Source organism: Rhodnius prolixus, unplaced genomic scaffold (genome assembly GCF_049639745.1).
Source record: "Rhodnius prolixus isolate KJV_2025 unplaced genomic scaffold, Rpr scaffold_6, whole genome shotgun sequence".
Classification (NCBI taxonomy): domain Eukaryota; kingdom Metazoa; phylum Arthropoda; class Insecta; order Hemiptera; family Reduviidae; genus Rhodnius; species Rhodnius prolixus.
The window spans coordinates 19,544,954-19,571,538 of NW_027411634.1; the positions used below are offsets into that span (position 1 = coordinate 19,544,954).

General features: G+C 33.8%; 1 protein-coding gene across 1 annotated transcript in view; it reads right to left on the reverse strand.

The window, feature by feature from the left end:
- Myo10A (unconventional myosin 10A) overlaps positions 1-26,585 on the reverse strand; it is a 208,194-nt gene that overhangs the window by 170,069 nt on the left and 11,540 nt on the right. Inside the window, exon 2 of the mRNA XM_074142245.1 lies at positions 1,719-1,804. Coding sequence (XP_073998346.1) covers positions 1,719-1,760 — 42 coding nt within the window. The 5' untranslated portion in view covers positions 1,761-1,804. The remainder of the gene's footprint in view (positions 1-1,718; positions 1,805-26,585) is intronic.

A 26,585-nucleotide genomic window follows, 5' to 3' on the forward strand; every position in this document is an offset into this window, starting at 1 on the left:
TTGACGATAACTAAGATGACTGTAATCATTGCGGTCTGTAAAACTTGATAGATGGAATTATGAGGAAATGATTATCAAAATTATTGTAATTGAGAGTTGCTTACTTGCTTCTCGGTACTAAGGCGTACAATGACCTTTAATTACAGCCGATCTTCTACTTTTTGCCTCTACTTCTAACACCTTGGTCCTCTGATTTTTGTATTGATTAGAACTATACTTTTTGAATGTGTTTGTACCTCTTAATTTATTTACAAGTAATCTGCTAGGAAAGAGAGGGACGTTTTGGTTCGACTATCGAGGAACGAAACCTGTTTCTGGTTGCCAGATTGCAGATTCTGATAGAAAACGGTAATTCTAGCAAGCTCTAAGCTGTACATAAGGGCGCCTCAGATTGCTGTACGTTAAGAAGGTTGGGATGAAGTAAAAGAAATACCAGGCGAAGGCAAACTAAAATAAAATTCTCTTTTAGATGGTAATGAAACTAAAACACTTTTATTTAAATAAAAATATAAACCAAAACAAAGCGTATTCTGTTGAAATAAAATGGAAATAACCTGAATTCTAAAATACTTATTCTAGTAATTACAATTAAGTATTACAGGATAACTATAAACAAAATTTTGCTATAACCCGCAACATAAATATAGGTGAAATTGAAGCGAAAAGTAAATTTAGCCACACACAAGAGCGGCAGGAGGAGCTGCATTGGCCAAGCAGAGAGTCAATAGAAGAATCAATGATATTATTGGCGATAAACACTTCATGGAATACTGCAAGACCATCGATCAGTTAGAGACTCCTTTAGTTTAAAATTTTAATAAATTATAGCCAAGAAGTAGTGTAACCTATGCCATCTAGCGGATATTCTAGTTACAACACCAGGTCTTAATAGTTCATTAAATACAACATACCTACCAGAATAATGAAAATCATTTATTTCAGGGAAGATGTCAAATAAAATTATTGCTTGATGCCAGACTGTGGAGGAGAATTAAGGGAAAGCTTGTCACTTTATAATATTGCATTGTGAGGGCAGTGTCCAATACAGTTTTCGGGCAAACTGTCCATCACCGGTCTAATTACACATCTCTTCTCTGAATAAATGTTAGCTACGATTGCAGATGGTTTTCATGTACATAGAATTTATGAAAAACTCTGCCTCCACATTATATGAATAATATTCCTATGATCATTGAAATTCAAGTAAAATAACTCGGTATTTATTTAGGCAAACGACTCACGTGAAACAACCACACTCGACTAAAACGAAAAGACTGCGCAAAAACAGATACAAAGTGCTAAAAAAAATCTGTTTTTCAAAACGCACTAAACTGACTCTATCAAACACACAGAACATTTACTGTGCCTTAATCTCTTCTATATAGCCATACGGACTTACACTTCAATACTGGAGAGCCAAGCAAACAAATCTGTAGTCGGTGCAAGTTGAAATCAGTGGAGTTTTATCCTTAATATTGCTTTAAATTTAAAATTTTTGAGATAATTAGTTTACAGTAAAACCAGGATGTGACCTGATGTGTCTTATAACACATCCATAACTTAACCTTTACTTTTAATTACAAAGGGCAAACCAAAGAATATTCACCTCATACCAACTGAGGACATAAAATAGACCTGCTTGACTTAACAATGTTATGTGACGCTCGATAGAGCATAGAGTTAATTATGATAAAATAAGATTAACATTATTAAATTACCTTGTCCAATTCGGACAGCACTAATGGCGGTGATGCAGTCATGATGCTCGGCTAGTCCAGCGCTGCACTTGGGAGCATCTTAACGTCTGAAACGCACAAAACAATCTATTATTGCCCTGACCAAATGTGTAATTGTTAAAAACAAAAACAAAATCTTTAATTTAACAAATCAAATGTTGATTGGATTATTGTTAATGAGGATTACATCAAATTATTGAAAACAATTGGAAATTCAATCTCTGCAAACTTCAATTTTATGAGAAACTACTTTTGGCTGTTAGCCTTTGTTAAAATTTCGATTAAAGACACTTCTTTGCGAAAGGGGCGCTTGGGATTAACTCTAAAGTGCCGTTTCACTAAAATGTATGGATTTATATTCTAATAAAAAAATTATTAAGTTTTAAATTCGTACTGAAAACTTCCAAATCCCTAAAATAAAACCTGCGAACTGATAAAGATTTACATCTTACTGTAAAGGTTCCAACGATTCTTTTTAAACTTTCAGCACACCCCATCACATGTAGGACAATTACATTTATTTAAAACTTTTCCAAATTACATCATAATGAAATCAAAATATATCAAAGCTCAGACTGACTTGAAGTTCAGAGGTGATTTTCTAAGATTTTTACTTAAGGAAACATCGGAAACATGACTGCGTGAAGAACTCTTGGAAAACTTATTTCCCTGTTGCAAGGGTACATTTTCCTTAAATATCTTTTACCTAAGGTGCAACAAGTTGCAGTATTCTAGCAGCTGAGGATCATAAAACAAAGACCCTTTTTTTGACGTCATTTTCTACCTCCCTTACTTGAAATCTGTCCTAAATAACTCTTCAAAAACTATTCTAATATTTTGTACTAAATTAAATTAATAAAGAAATTTGACTGTTCTTCTTCTCATGATCAGTTTTAAAACTATTCTAGATTATTTTGTAACTGCAAATAATTTGCATTCTATTTTTTTCTTATTTTTAGTTGAAATTGTCTTAAGTCACTTAAAAAAAAAAAAAGAGTTGCTTGAGTTATAAAAAGAGTCATAAAAGTGTGGATATTGCCATTATATTATCTAGCAACACTTGTAGAATTTTTAAAGAACAAAAATATATTAAATATACAAAATAAAATAGAGATCTGATTTATTGTTTTTACGTGGTCTTTAACCATAATGCTAACAAAAGAAAATGTGGATGAAATCTATAAAGTATCCATGTGTAATGTGAAAGCTCCAAAAATTTTACAGCTTCTACAAATGCAGCTAGATAACATAAATTAAGAATGATAATATCCACAAAATTTTGATAACTCCAGCAATCCCTTTTGAACAAATGATCGTTGTGTTGGTCATTAATAATGGATACTGATTGGTAGAAAAGGATAATGGTAGGACTCTTTTGGGTGCCTTTGGAGTAGATCCGATATCTTCTTTACTCCTGTAAAAACAGGCCTCGAAACCATCCAACGATTACCTACAGCAGTAAACTAAGTACAAAATACTTAGTTTCTTGGTTTTAAGTTTTAAATTTTTGTAAATAGAAGTAATTTAATTTAAGTGAGGAGGTTTCTGTGAATCTGCTATAACCTTAGTTAAACTTATTATGGTGTATTCACCTCATTGAAGTGACTTTCTGACAGAATATAAATGAAAGTTGAAGAACTATAGAAAAACAAAAATCGAAATTATAAATTATAATTAAAAGTTCTATAAAGAGAATATTTTCATCAGAATTATACGACTCGCAATGAAATTACCTTAAAAGAATTTGTATACACATGAAAAGGGTACTTTTGGGTCATTCAAATAACTAACTGAGTTATTGAGTAACAATAAATTTAGAATGAAATGTCATTTTAAAAAGAATATGAATAATAATTAAAAGGGACATTCTAATGGAACTAAATGTTATCTCCTTTTGAAAATACCGAATTCCCTTCCCGACTAAAAATGTAAAGGGAAACATCAGTAATTGTCAGTAGGTCAACTGGATTACATCCCGTTAATTATAAAAAAGCAAGTTCCGCAATAACATAATGATTCTGAAGTTCAGGAATAATTAATTTCTATTGTGTCTTTAAAAACAATCTGAAGGAGCAACAGTTGTTTTTCTTGCAGACTTTTTTTGCCGAACCAATTGTTGCTCTTTCAATAATAAAGTGAATAGTGAATTTTAATTTAATATAGAAACCGAAATAGATGATGGACAGAAAAACTACTTCTGCAATTTAATTAAGAAAATTGTTTTTATTATAGTTACCGATCATCTGGAATTTGTGTTTTCAATGTTCTTTAAATTCTGAGAAGATTTTAATATTTGGTCTTGTGAGAGAAGAATTAGATTGAAGCAAATACAGAAATTTAAGAGGGTAAAAACTAAACCTATAAAATTAATTTGACTTCTACATATATGTCATCATTGACAAATGGTTATTTTATCTTTTAATAGCTTTTAACTAATAACTAATAACATCTGCCTAGACTATTAGTTTAATATCTTGTCTCTAGAGACACAAGGGCTAAGCGATGGGCATATATTTATCATTTGTCTTGGCTTATGATTTTATCTATTGATAAAAATGCTTTGTCACAAAAAAAAGTACTGTATCAGGTTTATCACGTTATGTTGGGTTAATTTGGGTATAAATATTTTTAATTTCAGGCTCAACATTTAAATTTATTGTTGCCAATTGCTTTCTTTTGGTCTCTGTTCAGTGATCTCAAAGTACGGTTCATTCTACGGTCAGTACTAATAAAACGTTCCTTGGAAGAGGCATTTAAAGAGAAGAAGGCTATTGGAAATTGAGTCCATTGCTTTACTTGTGAGCTAATCTAATGATGGGATTAACATTAGAATAGAAAAAATCTTAAACATGACGTAGGGGAAAAAATAAAATTCTTAGTTAATCGATTCAAAATAAGAAGAATCATATAATCTACCCTATGAGTACATCTCTAATACTTTTGTTACGTTTGTTATTTTCTTCATCATTGGTTAGTTATGGAAAATTATGGTCTTCAGTTGTGACGTAGTAAGTTAAGACTTTTCTCTGTCTCTGTTATTCTTGGGTTACTCTTATTATATCTTTTTTTCTCTTAACGCTGCGAAAACTGTCCTATTTACGCTGTACATAGCTGAATAGATTTTAAAAAGCAACTATAGCATAAATAAAAGTTGTATTTATTCATTTATTATGATATAAATTTTTATGTATTTATCGGAACAGGTAAATAATACACATGTAAGTCCAAGAAGATATTATGTATTTCTTACAAAGGTAAATATAAACTTAACAAAACACACACGTTTTCATTTCCTTACTCTCCACATAACCCTACTCTCCACTCCCCTCCTGCTCAATCGATTTCTTTATCATATCGATGTCAAATATACTACATAAATATAACACACAAAACACGTAAAATATAATTTTTAAACTAATCTTTCACAAAGCATATAAAAATCTTAAATTTAATTCATAATTTTGTGAGAGTGATTCATTTTATATTATTTTTTATGAGCTTTCAAATTTAACGACGGGACTAATTTTTGTTTATAATCTTGGCTGAGTGTGAACACTTTAATAAATTTAATCTCTACAGTTTATGATTACCAGAGCTATAAAAGGTGGCCAATCTTAAACCTTTTAAGAATGTTGAAGCAGAAAGTTTTAAGGTAACATAATTTGAATAGTCTTTGGCAAGATGATATTTTACTCGTATTTAGTAAAACCAAAGTGTTGAGTGGTCAAAGGCGATCTCAGAGCTGACCGAGCGAGAAACAGAGAATGAGAGAGATATAGTTCAACTATTTTTACGTTCATCGCTCATGCAAGTTAGTGTAAAAAAAACACCTTGTAAATGACGTTTCACTCGAGTGACTGCCTTCATGCAACATGATGCGCTCCTCTCAGCCAACCATTCATACAATTATATCATTACATATCTGGTGAATATGTGTGTGAGGGCTACAGTATGTTTAAATACAGTTCACTTGTTACTAATTCTCTGTAAACACTGTTTATTCATCCAGCTTAAAAAACAAAAAGAAATCTTTATAACGGGACTATTTGTAGTACTTACTAGAAGTAATGAACAGTAATAATTTCTTAACAAAAACGAATTTAAAGCTTTGCAGAAACTTCTTTTATTGACATTATTATTAGGAATAAGTTTTTCTTCTTATAAGCAGTAAGTGAGCAGTTAGATTATCTTCTAATCCCAGCATCATTCAAATACTGTCACTGTTGAAAGCAGAAAAACGAATCTATTTCTACAGATTGTTTGTAAACAGTGTAACTTTCAGGTTGGTTAGCCAATTGTAAACTAGTATCAAAACTGTTTAATCTTTTAAAACAGTTCCCATAGTTAGTGTTTACTGTATTAACAAAAAACAAAAAGCGTTTAAACAATTACATAATTTATGTTTTCAAAGATTACAATCAAAAACTATTTATTTTATTCACTAAAAGCTGATGAGGCCTTGTATAAAATTTATTTAGCTATTAATGAAATTACGTTTGTTTATTTTAATTATTGTATAAAGTTTTTATTGTATCAGAACGAGTAGCCATCTGTAACAATGTCAAAATGGAATGCATTAAACTGTAACATAGATTTGTGACCATGGTAAAATACTAAAAATGTGGTTTTATAATGCACTTTTTACATATAAATCTATTGATGGTATATTTTAAGTAGTAACCATTACAATCCGATAACAGAAGGCGTGGCTTGCTGTGGGCGTAGTCGCCATAACGTCCCATTTTCTGATTGGCCAGTGCAACCGCCCATATTTCACACCACTATCCCTTCACTCTGAGTGGTTCATTATTGAACACTAATTATTTCATAGAAAAAAATAATTTAGATTTTTTTTACTAATTTTTTCCCCATAGGTATTTGATAAATTATCAGATTATCCAATAAAAGTTCTGCGTGAAAATATTTGTTCAAATGAAATCATATATATTGTAGTTATATCTTATTTATGCTTAATAGAAACAAAAAGAAGGTAAGTAGTTTTGTTTAAATGTAGGGAAGACGAAGAAAAAATGAAAAACTTTTTGGAGGTTGGTCTGGAGAAGTAGGTTCGCCATGTTGGAAAGTTAATGAGGAATATTGCCTTTTAAAATGACAATGACTAGTAACGTTATGCGGAAACATGCTAAATTCTATCCTGAACATTGACCTTGAACCTAATCTTGTCTCATACTAAGCTCTTAGAGATCAATGAGAACTCTCTTCCAACTCACAAATTCTATTTTAAAAACAAATCTGAGGTATGAGGCCTCATTACGTAGAATTGTCTCATGAAACCACAATGTTCAGCAAGGAATCCAATCAGGAATCTAAGACACACCCTTGAAAGACACTGCTCCTTCCCAACGATCCAAACATCACTATGATTGCACAACAACCAGGATGCAATTTTGCATTTTTGGAATCTTGATTTCTGGTGTTTGGTATGTGAATCGATCTCAATACCTGCTAGTACTACTAGGTTGATTGAAATAAAGAAACAATAATGTTTTGTCATTTAAAAAATTGATTGAAATCTGATTTGCTCTTATGCTTGACAACATTGTATCTTGAAAATGTAGCGGCAAGCTGTAGATTATATAAAACTATAAAAGTTATCGACATTATTGATAGAAAATATCCAGACATTCATAGAACAGATACAGATCACCTTTCAATCAATAGTGTACGTGCTTTTTTACCACAAGAACAACTTGTTCCAGCTATAAAACGAAGACAAAGGAAGTAGAAGTAAACCTCTATATACATTTTGTTTTGTGCAAAATAACGGTATTATTGAATAGGGACGAGGCAGAAGTGTAAGCTACAGGGGACTTGTGAGTAAGAAATCACCTATCAATGTCTACAATACCAGGAGAAAGTACGAGTAAACCGAACTTTGTCACGATTTGAGACTGTTCGGAAAACACTTGACTGAAATACATTTCAGCACCCTATAATCTTCTACTTATTTATCTATAACAACCATATATGGTGCCGCCAACTTCTGTATAACAAGATGTAAATAGAGTATAATTTGAATTTACAAGATACTATGTTTAAAGTAAGTTCTTGGGACGATTAGAGACAGATTTCGTGCATACTTTATGTTAGGAATAGATATAAGAATCGCATACTTCGGTCATTTTTACTTTCTCTAACTACGTAAGGAAAGAATTGCCTTCATTTCCAAATTATCTCAAAAAAAAGTTTGAGTATACCACCTTTTATAACTTTACTAAAAGTAAATAATAACTTTAGAAGATCTTGTACCTTAACATCTAAAGATAATAAAGGTCGTTTGTCTTTAACTTCTACATTTGTTAAAAAGTCTAGACGAATTAGCGGCAAAAATACATAAGCATTCGAAAAAGTGAAATATCAGTAGTTCATTTGAAAGAGAAAACTGATTTGATAATTTCAAAGTTTTATGAATAAATGTGTACTTCAAAGTTACTGAAAATTATTAAGAAAAATGCTTCTAATAGTTAAGAGAAGTCTTTAATTTATAACAAATCAGCAAACAAGACCTGATATTGGACTTGCATCATAAGATACTAATATCTGTATGCCAAAATAGATTTTATTTTTAATTATTTCACATTTCTACGCGCCCAAAAATCATTGATAATGTACATATTCTCTCTTTTGGGTACGTTTAAAGGACAGTTCATACTCAAATTTTTAAAAAAAAAGGGTAATCCTTCTATGTAAAAATAAAATTCACTAGAATGTACTCGAAATAGCTCCTAGTAGAAAGTTGAAAGACATTTTTTAGTTTGGTTTTACTTAATTCCCAAAACTAGTGGTTCAGGAACTACTGCTCTTTTAACATGGTTCAATGATTACTGGATTAAAACATTAATAGACTATGACGTAATTATTTATACTGATATTTTTACAGATAAAAAACTAGTTTTATTATTAAAAAAATTACCATCAAGTATTTTACATAAATGTAGTTTACTACATGAGTAACTACTTACACACTACTCTATTAAATTCTAGTTCTTTGTTGCATAACATTTCCGCTTCCTAGAATATGTTTTGGCTTAAGCAGAATGTGCAGTTGACATAATTCTTATTATATAATATACACACGTGACTTTTACTTATATCGTTGTTCAGAATTTCAATTTGAGTTATACGAATTTTATAATTTTTTACAAAATATTTGCGAAGTTGCTTAAATATATTGAAATTACAAGTAAAATAAGTATATTACGAGGGTCGTTTGAAAAGTCCGTGCAAAAATAAAAACTACTTAATTTTTGGGGGTAAACCTTTTTTATTTTTCAACATAGTCTCCTTTTAGGCTTATACACTTCGTCCAACGCTGCTCTAGTTTGTTGATCCCTTCCGAATAATAGGATTTGTCCAAGTCTGAAAAATAGCCATTCGTTTCTGCAATCACCTCCTCGTTTGAATAAAATCTTTTTCCCGCCAGCCATTTCTTCATATTGGGGAACAAATAGTAGTCCGAGGGAGCCAAGTCTGGAGAATAGGGGGGATGTGAAACGAGTTGGAACCCTATTTCCATTAATTTTGCGACCACAACTGATGAGGTGTGAGCTGGTGCGTTGTCGTGATGGAAAAGGACTTTTTTGTGGGCCAATCGTGGGCGTTTTTCTTGCAGCTCGGTTTTCAAACGGTCCAATAACGATGAATAATATGCACTTGTAATAGTTTTACCCTTTTCCAGATAGTCGATGAGGATTATTCCTTGCGAATCCCAAAAGACAGTCGCCATAATCTTTCCGGCCGAAGGAACGGTCTTCGCCTTTTTTGGCATAGATTCCCCCTTGGTAACCCATTGTTTAGATTGTTCTTTGGTCTCAGGAGTGTAGTGATGTATCCATGTTTCATCCACAGTGACGAAACAACGCTTAAAGTCCTGCGGATTCTTCTGGAACAGCTGCAAACCGTCCTTGCAACACTTCACACGATTTCGTTTTTGGTCAAGCGTGAGCAATCGCGGCACCCATCTTGCGGATAGCTTTGTCATGTCCAAATGTTGATGCAAAATATTATGTACCCGTTCATTCGAGATGCCCACAGCACTAGCAATCTCACGCACCTTCACTCTTCTGTCATCCATCACCATATCATGGATTTTATCAATGATTTCTGGAGTAGTAACCTCAACAGGGCGTCCAGAACGTTCAGCGTCACTTGTGCCCATATGGCCACTCCGAAAATTTTGAAACCACTTATAAACTGTTCTAATCGAAGGTGCAGAGTCACCATAATGTTTATCAAACTTCTCTTTAGTCTCCTGAGGCGTTTTGCCTTTCATAAAGTAGTGTTTAATCAACACACGAAATTCTTTTTCGTCCATTTTTTGAAAATCACTCGACTTCCTCGATTCAAACGAATGCCAAACACAAAGAAATAGACCGATCTGGCTGAAACTTGGTGTGTGTTCTTCCAAGAGATGCTACTAACTAAACATAACCTCGATACGCGCCAGTAGTGCTATCTCTCTGACTTTACACGGACTTTTCAAACGGCCCTCGTAGATTAGCAGTTGAAAGAGAATGAAATTCTTAATTAAAGCGCCGTTATTCTAAAATGGACGAGCTACAAAAAAGTAGCAATTGCAGAGAAAAATAAATAAATATAAAGTAAAGAAAACTTTAGGAAACTCTTGCACAATTTTCCAGATACAAAGGAAATGTCCTCTTCAAACTTCAATTCTTTTGCTGATGGTTATTTATGAGAATTTTTGCGAATATTGCTGACTTTTTACTAAGATTGCTTGAGGAATTAGTATATATTGAAGTGCCTTCTTTCTACCAGTGTCACTGGAATTTCTTAAGACAGTTTAATGTATTGATTACGTCAAACTAACTCTTTGGTTCACCAGGATTCGTTGTAAATTCGGCCTACCTTCAGACTCGCTTTAATACAGTCTTGAAGTCACGGCCAGTGTACCATCTTGCTCCGGTTACTTAAAAGAACTGAAAAAGTGCCAAATATATAGGGTGTTCATTTTAAGACGGTTCAAATGCATTTCATGCTTAAACGGTTGATCTGAGCGAAAAATGGCAGAGCAAAAATTTGTTGCCAGTCACCTTATAGTTTCAGAATATAGAGAGCACCTCAGATACAGAGAGCAGTTGATAACCTCCTGGCTAACCTGGCTTACAAGCCAGAGGAAGCACCTTTGAAGGCACAGTACATGCTTCACAAGTTGAGTAAAGTGCATTATTTGATAAATTAAGGAATAAGTTTGATCCTTTACATGAAAGATATTGATCACTTAAATATGTGGCTAAAGGTTTCCAATTTTTTTTGGTAATTAAACGCAACTCTCCCAAAATTACCAAATAATTATTAAACCTACTTGTTTGTAACAGATGTAAAATTAATTTTTAGCCATTTTGGGTATGCTTGAGAACATCTAAAGCTCTTAACATTTGATTTTTCTTAGAAAAATCACTCGGAAAACTACTTATTTCCCGATATTAAGAAAAATACTAGCTTTACTGCCTTGGCAATATTTTTAGTAGAAAGGGGATGAAAAAATACATAAAAATGACCTATCGCGTGCTCTTCTTTCTCTTCGATAACAAGTTAAAAAATTGAAATATGATTAATAAATACCAGATTTTGAAATGACCTAGAACTTTAATTTTGAAGATATCGAATTGCGGTTTCGGTTTCTTTCAGAACTTTTTATACTCTTTAAAACTGTGTATATAAAAATGAGGGTCAACAGCTAACCCTTACTTTTAGACGCGCGTCAGCCGTGTATGCGGGCAGGAATCTAAAATCAAGTAACATATTCTGAAACTAGAGGTGACTGGCAACAAATTTTTCCTCTACCATTTTTCACTCAGATCAACCGTTTAAGCATGAAATACATTAGAGCCGTCTTAAAATAAACACCCTATTATAGTAAAATTTATTAAAATTAAGTTATAGTATACATTTTCAGCTTATCTGACACTAAAGAATAATCTCGAAGACATTCAGACGTGTGGCCTGAAAAATTAGGTAGATGGCTGATGAACCAACGCTTTATCGTTGATTTTATTTGTTTTAGCACCATATTTAATGCATCTCTGTCCGGTTTCGTGTTTTCAATCATCATTAGAGGTAGTAAATAATCAGTTATGAGAAGAGAGGACTCTACGAGTACTTATAATTCCTGTTTAGCAACTATAAATTCAGAAAAACAATTGTAGTGTGACGCCTTGGAGATACCCAAAAACAAATTAGGGTACAAGGTTCATCAAAAATCCTGCCGACTGAGTGGACTCATCATCTATACCCAGTTTGTTGAAAAGCACGAGTATTTTGCCTTTTATCTTTGCAAGACGGCGAGTGTGGATGATACGTCAAGTTTTATTCGGTGACTCAGCAATATGATGGATGCCATTTTTGCATGCAAAATGGTGGGCACTAGTGATACGGAGGATTCAGTAGGAAATCGGCAGAATGGCGACCGTATTTCCATAAGCTTTCCATAAGTGAATTTTTCTTGTATACATCAACTTCTAATAGAAAAGATTTCACAAAAGAAGATGTGCACAAAAGATGTTGGAAAATTAGAATCAAACTCAGCAAATGCTGATATCTAATCAATTATTTATTCCAGATCAGTTTTACTTTATAGAAGATATCACCAAAAATAATATCAAAGTAAAAAGTGGCAAAGTGACATCCTAATCGTTACGCTTTCTACTAAGAACCTGGCAAACCTCGCTCTTTTACTATTCATGAAATCTACAGTTGTTGGTGGATATCATCGAGTCATGCCTTTGTAATATTCTACTCCATTACTAACGGATACACAACTCTTTTACAATTATTTTGGAATTATCTTTGTGAGACAGTCACTTTTCCATCAATAATTACAATGCTTTCTTTTCCTAGATAAGGAAAAATTAATAAAATCGTTGAAAAAAATGCAAAAAATAAACATTTACTGATTATTGTATTTTATGTAGGATCATAGAAAAAAAATCCTCAACTTCTTGCCGACGTTTCCTGCCCTGAAATTAAATAATTATCAATAGATCACGCTTCTCAACTTCAAAGTTATTAACTAATTTGATGGCGGTGAGAGAAATGAATTGAGTTAAATTAGTATAACTCTAATCTAAACTTTTCTAAATAATTATTTTACCTGTATTTTACAGGCCAGACTACTTGACAAACGTTCGAAAGTTAACCTACATAACAAAAGACTCTTATATCTTCTGTTACTGCAACCTATTTGGTCATACGGTATCGAAGTATGGGGATCGACTAAGCGTTCCAATTCTTTACGCCTCCAGGCATTACAGTCAAAAATACTACGAAAACTTCTTAACACTCCTCCGTTCTATGTACGAGGCCTGCAAATTAAGTAATGAGGCTGATTTTTTTAAATTTTTTTATTCAAAAAGAATTACAATTCCATATTGCCACCTTCAAAATAACTTCCTTCTGAAGCCACACAGCGCTGGAGACGTTTCTTCCACTCCTCATAGCAGTGCTCGAACTCCGATACTGGAATAGCCTTCAGCTGGTCGGTTACAGCCGTTTGAATGTTTTCGACTGTCCCAAAATGTGTTCCCTTGAGGCGATTTTTCAACTTCGGGAAGAGAAAAAAGTCACAAGGACTCAAGTCAGGCGAATAAGGAGGCTGAGCAGCCACAGGAATGTTTTTACTGGACCAAAAACTCTGGTTTATTGAAATTGCTGTGGGACAAGGAGCATTATCATGGTGCAACACCCACTTATTCTTGATGTTTGGTCTCACACGAATGACCCTTTTTCGAAGTTTTTCAAGAACCATTCGGTCATCAAATTTTGACCAATGAATTTGGGATGAGAAAAATCTGCGCAAAAATGGTTCCAAAAAACCTTTCGTAAGACCAGAAGAACATCAAGGAAGGAAAGGTGCCTTGACTTTTTGGATTCAATTGAAAATGACCCCCATTTTCTGGAACGTGTCATTATTGGTGACGAGTCTTGGGTGGCTCCTCAGCCTCCTTATTCGCCTAACTTGAGTCCTTGTGACTTTTTTCTCTTCCCGAAGTCGAAAACATTCTAACGGCTGTAACCGACCAGCTAAAGGCTATTCCAGTATCGGAGTTCGAGCACTGCTATGAGGAGTGGAAGAAACGTCACCAGCGCTGTGTGGCTTCAGAAGAAGTTATTTTGAAGGTGACAAAATAGAATTGTAATTCTTTTTGAATAAAACAATTTAAAAAAATCAGGTTCATTACTTAATTTACAGACCTCGTATCTAACCTCACTATCCATAATGAACCTCAAAATCCCTTTCATTACAGGTTCTTGCTAACACTCGTTTTCTTAAATTTCATTCCACTCTACAGCAGCTGATCCTAACCCTCCTATCTTCCTCCAAGGAGATTGAAGAGAAGATGGCCTCGTGATCTTCTCTTATCGTGAGTGCAAAGCACGTTACTGGAGTGACACCACTGTGTGCCTTCTCCACTCATGATTTTCTTTTATTTTTTTTATCAGGTACCATATTTGCTTGTTGCAACAATCGTTGCAGTTATAAATTCCAATAATAGATTTTTTTTTAAAAAAAACCTGCATTAATAAGTAATCACAAAATAACTGTTTTTAAGGAGAAGCAACTGTTTTATCGTTCAAATGCAGTCAAATTTTTATTTAATTCAAATTCTATGGCGAACTCTTGAGAACCAAGAAAAATATTGCTTCACAGATTTGGATTGATACATTAATCCTAATTGGATTTTATTACAAGAATCCATTTCGCCCATATCCTATCCGTTAGATACGTTTTTATTAAGTAAAACAGTTTTAGGTTAATTTTATTGGTTGGATATATTGTGGTTTCTGTTAAATGTTTTCTTTACTTTTTAGTTTTAAGAACATCCAAACTTTGTGAGTTTTAACATGAAATTGTTTTTATTTTCTTTACTTTTTAGTTTTAAGAACATCCAAACTTTGTGAGTTTTAACATGAAATTGTTTTTATTTTCTTTACTTTTTAGTTTTAAGAACATCCAAACTTTGTGAGTTTTAACATGAAATTGTTTTAATTTTCTTTACTTTTTAGTTTTAAGAACATCCAAACTTTGTGAGTTTTAACATGAAATTGTTTTTATTTTCTTTACTTTTTAGTTTTAAGAACATCCAAACTTTGTGAGTTTTAACATGAAATTGTTTTTATTTTCTTTACTTTTTAGTTTTAAGAACATCCAAACTTTGTGAGTTTTAACATGAAATTGTTTTTATTTTCTTTACTTTTTAGTTTTAAGAACATCCAAACTTTGTGAGTTTTAACATGAAATTGTTTTTATTTTCTTTACTTTTTAGTTTTAAGAACATAAGTTTTGTAGATTACAATAACCAATAGAATGTATTTGCCAATGCTTTTAGTGACAGCCACTATCGTTCTAAGTATTGAATTGTTCAATTGCAAAAGAAAGCAAACCATTTTGACGTACCATGTGAAAGACCATTAGCAGTAGCATTTGATTTCATCCACTTTTGAACTGGCCAACAATTCGAGGAGGGTAAAGAGACTTGTGGAGAACGTCTGACAAGTCTATTTCACAGAGCGTGTTGTTTAGGCGAGTTCTTTTTATCATTTCAAAACATGGTGATTGAAAACTCTTTATTGTTATCAGCAGGAATACATCAACCTTTGAGACAATTATATGTATTTATTTCTAAACAATAAACCCACATAACGTACATAAAGAGTCACAATGAAATAAGAGCACCAAATATAAACAATTTTTATCTAAAAAATAAAATTAGTAATTTCAAATAAACTAAAATATCTACACCGTAAAAACAGCGCAGCAAATCAGAGAAAATTAAAATAAATATTTACAACATTCTATATCTGATTCTTTTATGTTTAAACATAATTTGGCAACATAGTGGGCTACTACACGTGAGGTAGGATTTTTCTAATGTTACGAGGTGTGGCTATTAAATAACGAGACTGATGCTGCTACAGAAGAACTATGCATGCGCCAAATCTTAACGACCGACAGCTGTGCAGCGTAAAGACTTCTCGATTGCAGCGTCTCACGTGTTTGTAGAGAAATCTGTCTGACCGGAACCATCGTTTGTGTAAGAGTTGTTAGTTTCGTTTTGCCGAAAACATAATACTGCACATGTAGTAGAGCAACGAATTGTCGTGAAATTTCACATGAAACTGGGTAAAACCGCTACTGAAACTTATCTTTTATTAAAAGAAGTTTATGGCGATGAATGTTAAGCACGTGCGAGAGTTTTTGAATGGTTTAAGCGTTTCCAAGATGGCCGAGAAGTCGTCGGAGATGATGACCGCCCGGGTTAATTATAATTAATCAACATTACTACCGTGAGGTGCTTGCTCAACTCGTGAAAGAGTAAGGAAAAAACGACCCGATTTGTGGAAGAACAAGTCATGGGTTCTCCCATCAAGACAAAACGCCAACTCACACTACATTGTCTTGTCAAGACAATGCCTTATTCGCCTGACCTAGCCCCAATCTGTGACTTTTATCTGTTCCCCAAAGTCAAATCTGTATTCAAAGGATCACGATTTCAGTCCGTTGAAGCTGTGAAAGAAAAAGCGGCACTCGTCATGCAGGAGCTCACAGAAAAAGACTTCCAACACTGTTTCGTACAATGGTAAATTCGCATGGAGCGTTGTAGGGATAGGGGAGGGGTGTATATTGAAGGTGATAATAACTAAATATGTATAAATTTAAAATAAAATGTTTTATAGCAATAGTCTCGTTATTTAATAGCCACACCTCGTATTTCGTCCCAAATATTGTTCACCAAGTACGATAAGCTCAGTGGCATATAACTGGATGAATTAAAGTGCAAAACTCGAAAGAGTTGTTTTGAATCCTTTCTAGTTTTGAAACATTCGTTTAAAAAAAGACAAAACTCCATAATGGAGTTGAGTTCATCGAACTTATTGTTGACATAGTTTTAGACGATCTTTCTAAACCAATAACCCGTACATTTTTCTTTGACAAAATATACGGATATGATTCAATATCAATGCCACAAAAACACTAGAAAAATGTACTAAGACTTTTCTACAAATATTACCCCTCCAAACAATTCACAATAGAACGAGAAACGGATTCCCTGTCTTGACCTCCTTCACATAAGAACAGGCAGTGGACAAATTAACACAAAACCTACATACTCCGGCTGTTTACTTAATTTTTGTTCTCCAACTAACCTCTAATACAGCAAAACAAACTGTACCAACAATTTCATTTCACGATATCTAAAACTCACATCCATCTTCGCTACAACTTAACAACTTCTATCTCAAATACATCAGATTACACTACGAAAAAGCCAATCAAATCAAATCCTCAAGAACCAAAAAAAGTAAGTCTCTTTTACCATACGTATAACCAGTCACAAACAAATTAAATTATTCTGGCCTCAGACTGGAAAAGTTATCATAGATCAAAGATTATGTCCCAGTGGATAAGAGACTGGAAATCATTTCCTCTAACGAACAAATTGAGGAATATAAAGTTTACACCAATGAAATGGTTAACATCATGTCCGAAACACTCGCCATGAGGAGGCTGTGTTAGCCAGGTTGAGGATTGGCCACACGTTATTATGACCCATGGTTACAACTTCAGAAGAGAAGAACCACCTATTTGCTCTGGGTGTAACGTTCCTATAACTGTACGCCACAACCTGCTTGAATGTTCCAAGTATTCCAGAGCTAGGCAAAAGTTTAACATTCCCTCACAACTGGAAGAAGTATTGAAGGACGATGAAAACAGCGTACAAAACACTCTGCGATTTCTTAAAGATATTAAGGTTTTTAATTCGATATGTCAGGATGAATGCATTTATTAGGATGAACGTATTTATTAGGACGAATGTACTTATTAGGATGAGTGTATGGAGTGTGTATATAATTTTATGTAAATAGGTGATTTTAAAATTTAGGTTAGATCACTATGGGGTGCGAGGAATATCGAGTACTCCACCCCAACATTAGTTAGTTAGGTTAGAATGAAAGAGTTAGGGCAAATATAACTACAAAACTCAACGAACATAATAATCGCTACTAAAAGATCTACAATACAAAAAGACAATTTATCTCGAATCTACAGAACCGGACTAAAAAAAGACAAACAATCAAATCTTATCTATGAAATAGAATGCAAAGTTTGTCACAAAAAATATATAGGAAAAACATCCCAGTACTTTTTATGAAATAGAAAACCATAGCTCGTTCCTTACACAGGAAAGAGAATCATCATACCTAGGTCCCTCTTTGACCTTCTTCTTGCACTAGTCGAGATGGTAAATTCTTTTTCTTAGATCCTTTCGTGCTGGAAACATGTCTAAATGGTCGCGTTTAAGATCTGTCCGATACAGCCCACAAATGGGGGTCATTCGCTATGCCTATCCTCCTTAGGCGAGCTTGGAATTGATCATTGGCCGATCATTAGTCTAAAAAGTAAGCCACTCCATCTCTTCTAGGCACTCCGGTTTCTTCCTTGCGAGTCTAATCGGATTTCCTAAGTATCTCTTCACCGACTTGGAGGGACAATACTTCTGCTTACATTACTGATCCAGCGCAGCATCCAGTGGTTATTAGAGGATTTGGCAGATTCATTTAAGTCTCTCACTTCGTCAATAGATCAATAGATCATTCCTACCAATTCTGCAACGTACAGGAATCCATGCATGGCTACGTTTTTCCCTCATCTTCTAACTCGTGAAGAAGCTCTTGCACTCACAGATGGCTACCGTTTCTGGGCTCTTTTGGGACTTTAGAAATGAATAACCCTCTGACAATAATCTTAAAATAAGACGTTGAACGGCACATTGTTTTAATAAACGTTTTAAATGATCAGCAGATCAAAAAATATTTGATCCCAGACATTTACCTCACCATGAAATAATTGTAGATTACATTCTAACCTTCATTTAGACACATTATGAAATCTTTTTGGGTCTTTTTATGGGCAGATAGTTCTGTTAGAATTGTGCAGGTAGATGAAGAAGTTTGCCGCTTCAAACTCAAATAGAACAAAAGCTATGAAACATATTTTTATTCAGAATAATTCATCTACGATACTTAATAATAATAATAATAATAATAATAATATTTATTTTTGAAAAAGTAATTTACATTAGATAATATATACAAAATATACTAGCAATGGCTTTAGCCGTCTGCCAGAGTTCACTGCAAAAGTAATTAATTTTTCTTCTTGTAACTAAACAAATTAAACTACAAATAAATAAATCAAACCAGTATAATAAAATAAAAAGGTAAAAAACAAATAATAAAAAAAAAAAAAAATAATAATAACAAATAAGTAAATAATTAATCCAAAAATATAAATGAAATAAAGAGTTATTTAAAAAAACAATAATTACATACAAATATACAAAAATGAAAATCACGCCTAGAAAATACAAACTAGTTGAGATATAAAAAGGGAAATAAAAAACAAAAAAAAAAGAAAGAAAGAGAGAGAGAGAAATAAATAAGGCCACACAAAAACTAATTAGAGTCAGATATCCAACCATACCTAACCTTCCAGGCAAGGCGAGCGAACTGGAGCAAAGGACGGGGATGTTCTTGGCCTGATAAAAAAGAAACCACATCAGCTCTCGAGAGAGTGTGCTTATTAAAATAGAGTAAACGAAATTCTGCCAAAAGGGGACATTCTCCAAGGAAATGATACATATCTTCCGACCTACCAGAATTACAAAGTTGACACCTTTCCAGATCAGAGTCTCTTTCGAGCCAAGGTCTGAAATTCAAGAATAAAAGTTCACCCCTTAGTTTAAATAACCAGCGCACTTCATTGAAGGAAAGATCGTGCGATAATGAGGCCGTAACCTGGTCCCTATACTCACTTAATAGAAACCTATATAAAAGGAATCTATCTGAAGCAACCGCTCGACTCACAGACTGTTCGAGATGAGCTACACAAATCTTAGATCTCAAAGGAGAAAGCTGGCTACCCCACTTCGAAAGATCGTCTAAACTACCGTTAAATTGGCAAGAATATGTTCGTGATAGGGTGAGCCAGTGCTTAAACCAGTAAGATCCCCCCTTTATAACCTCAAGCGCCACCTTCTTAGGCAGTCTACAATCCGGGAGAGAGAGTACCTTGAGGCAATATTTAAGGTGTAAATGAAGTGTGAAACACTCCAGAGGTTCCATAGCTGTTTCTATTGCTAACATATAATTAGGAGAGGATGAAGGTAGGGAGAACAATTTCCTGATGAAAAATCTCTGAAATTTTTCCAGCACATCGTACGACTGAAAACCCCATACTTGGGCTCCATAGCACACAACTGCACGCGATATACTGCCGAACACCCGGTACTTGGAGCTTAAAGGTACATTTCTATTCAGAATGAAGTTTGACCAAACTCTGTTTATGCCTATTTTTGCTTGTGATACTCTGTCTTCTAGGTGGGGAAGGAAGGAAAGACGAGGAGTCAAAACTACTCCAAGGTATTTATATCTGTTGACCACCTCAATTCTTTCACCCCTATATGTCCACTTTTCCGAAGAAGCAAACCTACCGCCTTTTCGAAAAATAATTATTTTTGACTTCTGTAAATTGACAGAGAGATTCCACTGGTTACAGTATACCTCTAAAATATTAATATTTCTCTGGAGTGTTACTGGATTATCGGAGATGAGCACAATATCATCAGCATAAAGCAGAATTTTTATTTTTGTGTCACCGATAAGTACCCCACCCTCCAGAAGCGATGGCAAATCGTCTATGAAGAGTGCAAACAGAATGGGACTCAAAAGACATCCTTGTCTCACTCCTGATCCAACTTTAAAAAAATTGGATATTCTGTCTGAACAACGGACTGAGGAAGCTGCAAAGGAGTATAACATTTTTAAAGCCCTTATAAACTTGGAAGAGACGCCCAAGTTAAATAACTTCAAAAACAAAGAAGAGTGGTTAATAGTGTCGAAGGCTGACTTAAGGTCGATGAAAAAACAATAAATTTTCCGACCCTTCGCAGAGAGCTTAAGATTTACTAAGTTTGTTAAAATAAATATGTTATCCAAAGCAGAATAACCACGCCTAAAGCCTGACTGAAATTCGGTCAACAAGTTGCCTTCGGACACGAACTGATTTAAACGGGCGAGCAACAATGAGGTAAAAATTTTTGCCACGGTATCTAAGCAGGAGATGCCTCTGTAGTTCGTAACATCACTAATATTCCCTTTTTTATAGAGTGGAAAAATTATGGATTTGCCAAAAGATGGAGGAATATCGCTCCGCTCATAAATATAGTTAAAAAAAGCCAAAAGTTTATCAAGAAATACAGTAGGGGCATACCTGTAAAACTCGTAAGTTATGCGATCAGGCCCGGGAGCCTTGTTACGCCTAAGATTAGAAGTTATGGTAAGCAGCTCATCACTGGAGAAAGGAGAATCTAAAGTGGGAGAGAACAGAGATGGTTCAGCATAGGAAGGAACAGATACTACAGGAGGATTGAGAAGAGTTTTGAAGTGAGACATTAACTTATCCACAGACAAATCAGACCCTATAATAAAGTTCTTACGACGAAAACAATTAACCAATTTCCAAAATTGTTTGGAGTCCGAGGCAGCTACAAACTTATCACAAAGAGCTGAAAAATATTCCTTTCTTTGTGCTGTACATATTACAACATAATCCTTTTTTGCTTGTAAATAGGCATCTTTGGCAATTATGGAATTAGTTTTACGAAATAAATTAAGACACCTAAATGATCTGGATCTTGCTCTCAAACACTTAAAATTAAACCAGGGCTTTTTCTGGTAGCTTTTTATAAAGGAGGCAGAACAAGATGGTATGGGACTCGCTTTTTTAATGCAGCTAGTGATGGCATCCGCATAATCTTGAGCATTTTCAGGAAATTGATTTATAGAAGTAAGAGCGACTTCAAGATTAGCGCGATAAACATCTAGGGCAGAGTCCAACCAAATCAGCTGAGGCAACAAAGGTAAAGGATCATTACTGGCTTCATGTAAGTTAACATACACAGAAAGAGGGAAATGGTCAGAGAAGGTCTCACTCAAAACAGAAAAACGTTCCACCTGGGGTAGGCAGTCGTACGATACGCAACAAAGGTCGTTTACCGAACAGCCCATTGGGCCAACAAAAGTAAACTCACCCTCAAAATCATCAACAAAGCGCCCATTCAAAATCACAAGATCATTTTCATCACAAAAATTAATAAATTTAGTACCGGCGGAATTAAGCGATGTATCTTTTGATATTCTAATTGAATTGCAATTAGGATTGTTAAGTGTTAAATCATCCGGAAGAAGCTGAGAACTGCCAATCCTAACATTAAAGTCTCCTATCAAAATCATATTTTCAGCGGGGCAGTTTTCACAAAAATCACAAAGAGCAGCGAAGTCATTTTCCCAATTACCACAATTCAGATAGACCGGCAATAACTTAATGACCGTATTATCATTGTTATGCAAACAGATGTGAGGATGTCCGGCTGAATAAGAAACACGAATATTAGCACGGGAATTCCTCACCCCAATTAATTTACCCCCACTAGCTCGCCCACGGTTAGATAGTCTAATAGCTGACTCCCAAATCAACTTATGTTCTGGAAAATATTTATTAAACAAACCAAAAGAATCTTCTATTATAAAAGTTTCAATCAGAATAAAAATATCAAAGTTTCTAATTAAATGCAAAAAATCTGAATTAAGAATTTTTGATCGTAACCCGGAGACATTATAAGAAATAATAGAGATAGGCCGAACAAGACTCTTTGAAGAATAGCCTCCGTTGCAGACGGCAGGAGGATCTCAGGAAGTAGCAGAAGGTACTGCAGGCAGTAAAGATGACCCAGTAGCATTTTGGCATGCAGATGAAAAGTAATCTTTAGGAAGATTGCCAGTTAGTAGAGCTGCGATAAAACCGTGAAGGTTAACCTTCACTAAACTGCTTAATTTTTGAGTGCCATCACCACCAGCAAAACGTAAGCCATCTTGATCTGACCAAAAGAATTTACAGCCATCCACCAGTAAGTAGTTTGTGCGGACTCCCACACCAATCTGATTGTTCAGTCTCATAATTTCTCTCCTCAGCAGAAGAAGATTAGAACGCTTCTTCCGGGTGGCCTCTGGGAGATCTTGATGAACAACAAAACCTGTACCTTTCAAAATTCTAGTGCAGTTAAGAACCTTAATCTTGTCTTGAAGGCGCAGGAAAGACACCAACAGAGGTCTATTAGGTTTACTAGTAACATTTCCTAGAGGAATAACATTGAATTGATCCGATGAAACGTCAACCTTCAGTAAATCTCGGCAGAAATGACCAATTGTAGAGTTGAGATCGGCCGACGGAGAATAAGTCACCCCTTTAAAAATTAAATTGTTTCTGCGAGAAGCTAACTCTAATTCCTCAATTCTAGAATCTGATTTAGTACTTAAAGCCTTTAAAGATTCTATTTCCGCCTTAAGTCGAGCATTTTCCTCCTTGAGTTCTGTAATATCGATTCTGAGCAAAGCAATATCTTCTTTCGTAGCAACAGGTGCCAGTTTTTCGTCAAGCAATCCGGTCATCACCGCCCTTATTGCCGCAGCAAATTCAGAAGAATTATAATCAGCCATATTAGCTGTATTTTTTTTTTTTAAAGTCTTATCAGAATCCCCTGGTGAACTCCTCTGACGTTTAAAATTGATCGGAGAGGAATCCGACATGTAACAAATACGTACTTTTTTGTTTAATTTTCCACAAATGTAAATCCAATATGTTAATTTTTTCACCTCTTATTAAGTTATAAAATCAGAAAAAATAAAAAAAAATAAAAAATATAATATAAAATGAGCAAAATAAGCACTTAAACGGCAAATTAGAAGTGAAAAGAAAGAAATGTTTATAAACAGTCTGATATTAAAAGTATTATTTGAAAAATAAACAATATTACTTCTTCTTAAAGATAAATAATACCAGTGTACTATGTATGAAGCAGGTGGGGCTAGCGAAAGTAAGATAGCTTCCCCCTCCACATCAGTTCACTATCAAATCCTCAGATTTAATAAGTTTTAAAATAATCTAAAACTCTCAAACCAGTCGATAGATTTTTCTGAAATTTTACCACAACCACAGACACACATTAAAGAAAACACTGGCAAAAAATTATTTTTCTACGTTAACTTTAAACCACTTTTTTAACGAAAAAACACGCAGCGATGTTATCACTACAGAAGCAAACAGTGAACTCTCATCTACGATACTTTTTCAAAATAAAACAGCAATTCCTGTAACTGTAATTTAAAAATATAAAATCTTGCATAAAAAAAAAAAAATTAAATGTCAAACTGTAGAAAAAAGTTAGGTCAGGAGGTAGTGTCATGGCATTAAAAACAGAATATCAAATTTGACATCATTTTTCTGTATTTTTTTTTTATCTCAAAAGGCCTCAAAACATAAGATTTTGAAGAAGTCTTTTGTATTTATTTAAAAAAAAAACTACTGAAACCGGAAATACTTGTAATATTGGAAGGAAGTATTAAATTAGAAATTGCTAATAAGTTACCTTTCTTGTGAGAAATTGAGAGCTTGGTTGACCACAGCGGATAGAGTGACGTAGCCATTGGAGCGTTCGTGTGTCATTACTGGGTACAGTTATTCAGTTATTCAAGGGGAGAGGACACTGGCTTTACCAGAATGAATGGCACAATGTACAGCTCAAAGAACAAAATATTGTTCTAATCTTAATCAAGCTAACAATATTTCTTATTTATTCATTACGTAATAAAATTTGTTATATATTATGAAAATTAAAAGAATTGTATACTTTAAAAAAACAATGATACTGTACATTAACTCAAATTTAAAAATGTCCACAATTTGGTTTCACATTAAGCCCTACCTAACCTTCCAATCTTGTCGTAAGTAGAACATGAAATGCCCACTAGCAATATAGAAGGCAAGTGCCCAATAGATATTAAGTTAGATATTAAATTTTTTATTCCAGAAATTTGTGTCTAAACCTTAATAAAGAGATACTTAATCTCTTTAGCACAAATATTAGTAAATAATTCAATCACATTAAAATCCAAGTCTTACAATGTGAGAATGCGTAATATTGTTTTTAAAATTCCAGTAGAAAGATGGCATCCAATCTAATATACATACGGCCTTGGCTGCTCGGCCATTATTATTTACCTGCACAAATAACTAAATATAAAGTGCAGATCTATTATAACCACTTCTTTAAATTAGGGAAACAAAATGTATTTCAAATAACTGTGTATGTTTAAATAAATTATTTATAATTTTTCTTGCAGAAGTATTAGATTATGATAATATTTAAACTAATGTACCATCTTAGTTTTTACTGGCATATCATTCGAGTAAGTTTTTAATAATTTTTCTAAAAGATTTCATGTTAGGACAGTTATGGAGAAACGAGGGGGTTTAGCTTATGGTGTCATACCTCTGTAATTTAAGATTTAAGCTGCATAATGTGAGTAAAAGTTAAATATGTTTTTGAAATTCAGAATTTGAAGTAAATGTAAAAGATTAGCACTAAATGTGAACACTGGTAATGTTTTATGGAATGGTCATTCAAATTTGCTGGCTCACAGCTCTCTAGAAGTGTTGAGTAGCAACGAAGTGTTCTTTGGAGGAATTGGGTGAGCTAATCTTTTCGTCAGGAAGTGGTCATCTTTATCTGTAGCCTCCTTGATCCTCCGATACTCAGAACTAACTGGACGGTTACTATGATTGAAGAGAGGTATATCCTCCTTACAACTCTCCAAATCTTTTAATTTGGGGTTAATTTTGGAATAAGTATAGAAAGGGATTTGTGAGGAGAGACAGAAAGGACAAATTTGTCAACAAATTACTCTCCATTATAAGCTTAGGAATAATTTGCCTACTATAATTTATTGTAGCCATGACATTCAACAATCTTTTTCACTCTAACAAATTCAAATAAACAGGGAAGAAGTTGCTGTGTAACAAATTACTTGCAATTATTACACTCGGCAATAATACCAACATAAAAAAGTATTAAACTGAGAAATTTAAAAATACGTTTTAAATGTCTTTCTAAAGTAGTTAGGTGTAACCATGAATTATAATTTAAACTAACTTCCAAATTTTATAAAAAAAAAGGAATAACATTTTAAAGAAATAGAACTGGTAGAAGTAATTAGATAGAAGACAAGTAACAAAAAACTCTTTTATTAGTGTAACAAGAACACTAACTGAATCCGTCAACACCAGAACCTTGAACTATAAGGTTGGATTTCTTGAAGAGAAAATGTTCTTCGATAAATAACCATCATTTAGTTATGGAGGACATTTAACAGTGAAATCAATGGCATTTCATCAAAGTGGCATATCACGCGGTAAGAGATATGTCACATTACACGCTAGCCAATACTACCAACTTACATTGCTAGAAAAAAACAAAAAAAAAGGGAGAAGGTAACTAAATTATTGTTTTAAATAAAATTACGAGGGTCGTTTGAAAAGTCCGTGGAAAAATAAAAACTACTTAATTTTTTGGGGTAAACCTTTTTTATTTTTCAACATAGTCTCCTTTTAGGCTTATACACTTCGTCCAACGCTGCTCTAGTTTGTTGATCCCTTCCGAATAATAGGATTTGTCCAAGTCTGAAAAATAGCCATTCGTTTCTGCAATCACCTCCTCGTTTGAATAAAATCTTTTTCCCGCCAGCCATTTCTTCATATTGGGGAACAAATAGTAGTCCAAGGGAGCCAAGTCTGGAGAATAGGGGGCATGTGAAACGAGTTGGAACCCTATTTCCATTATTTTGCGACCACAACTGCTGAGGTGTGAGCTGGTGCGTTGTCGTGATGGAAAAGGACTTTTTTGTGGGCCAATC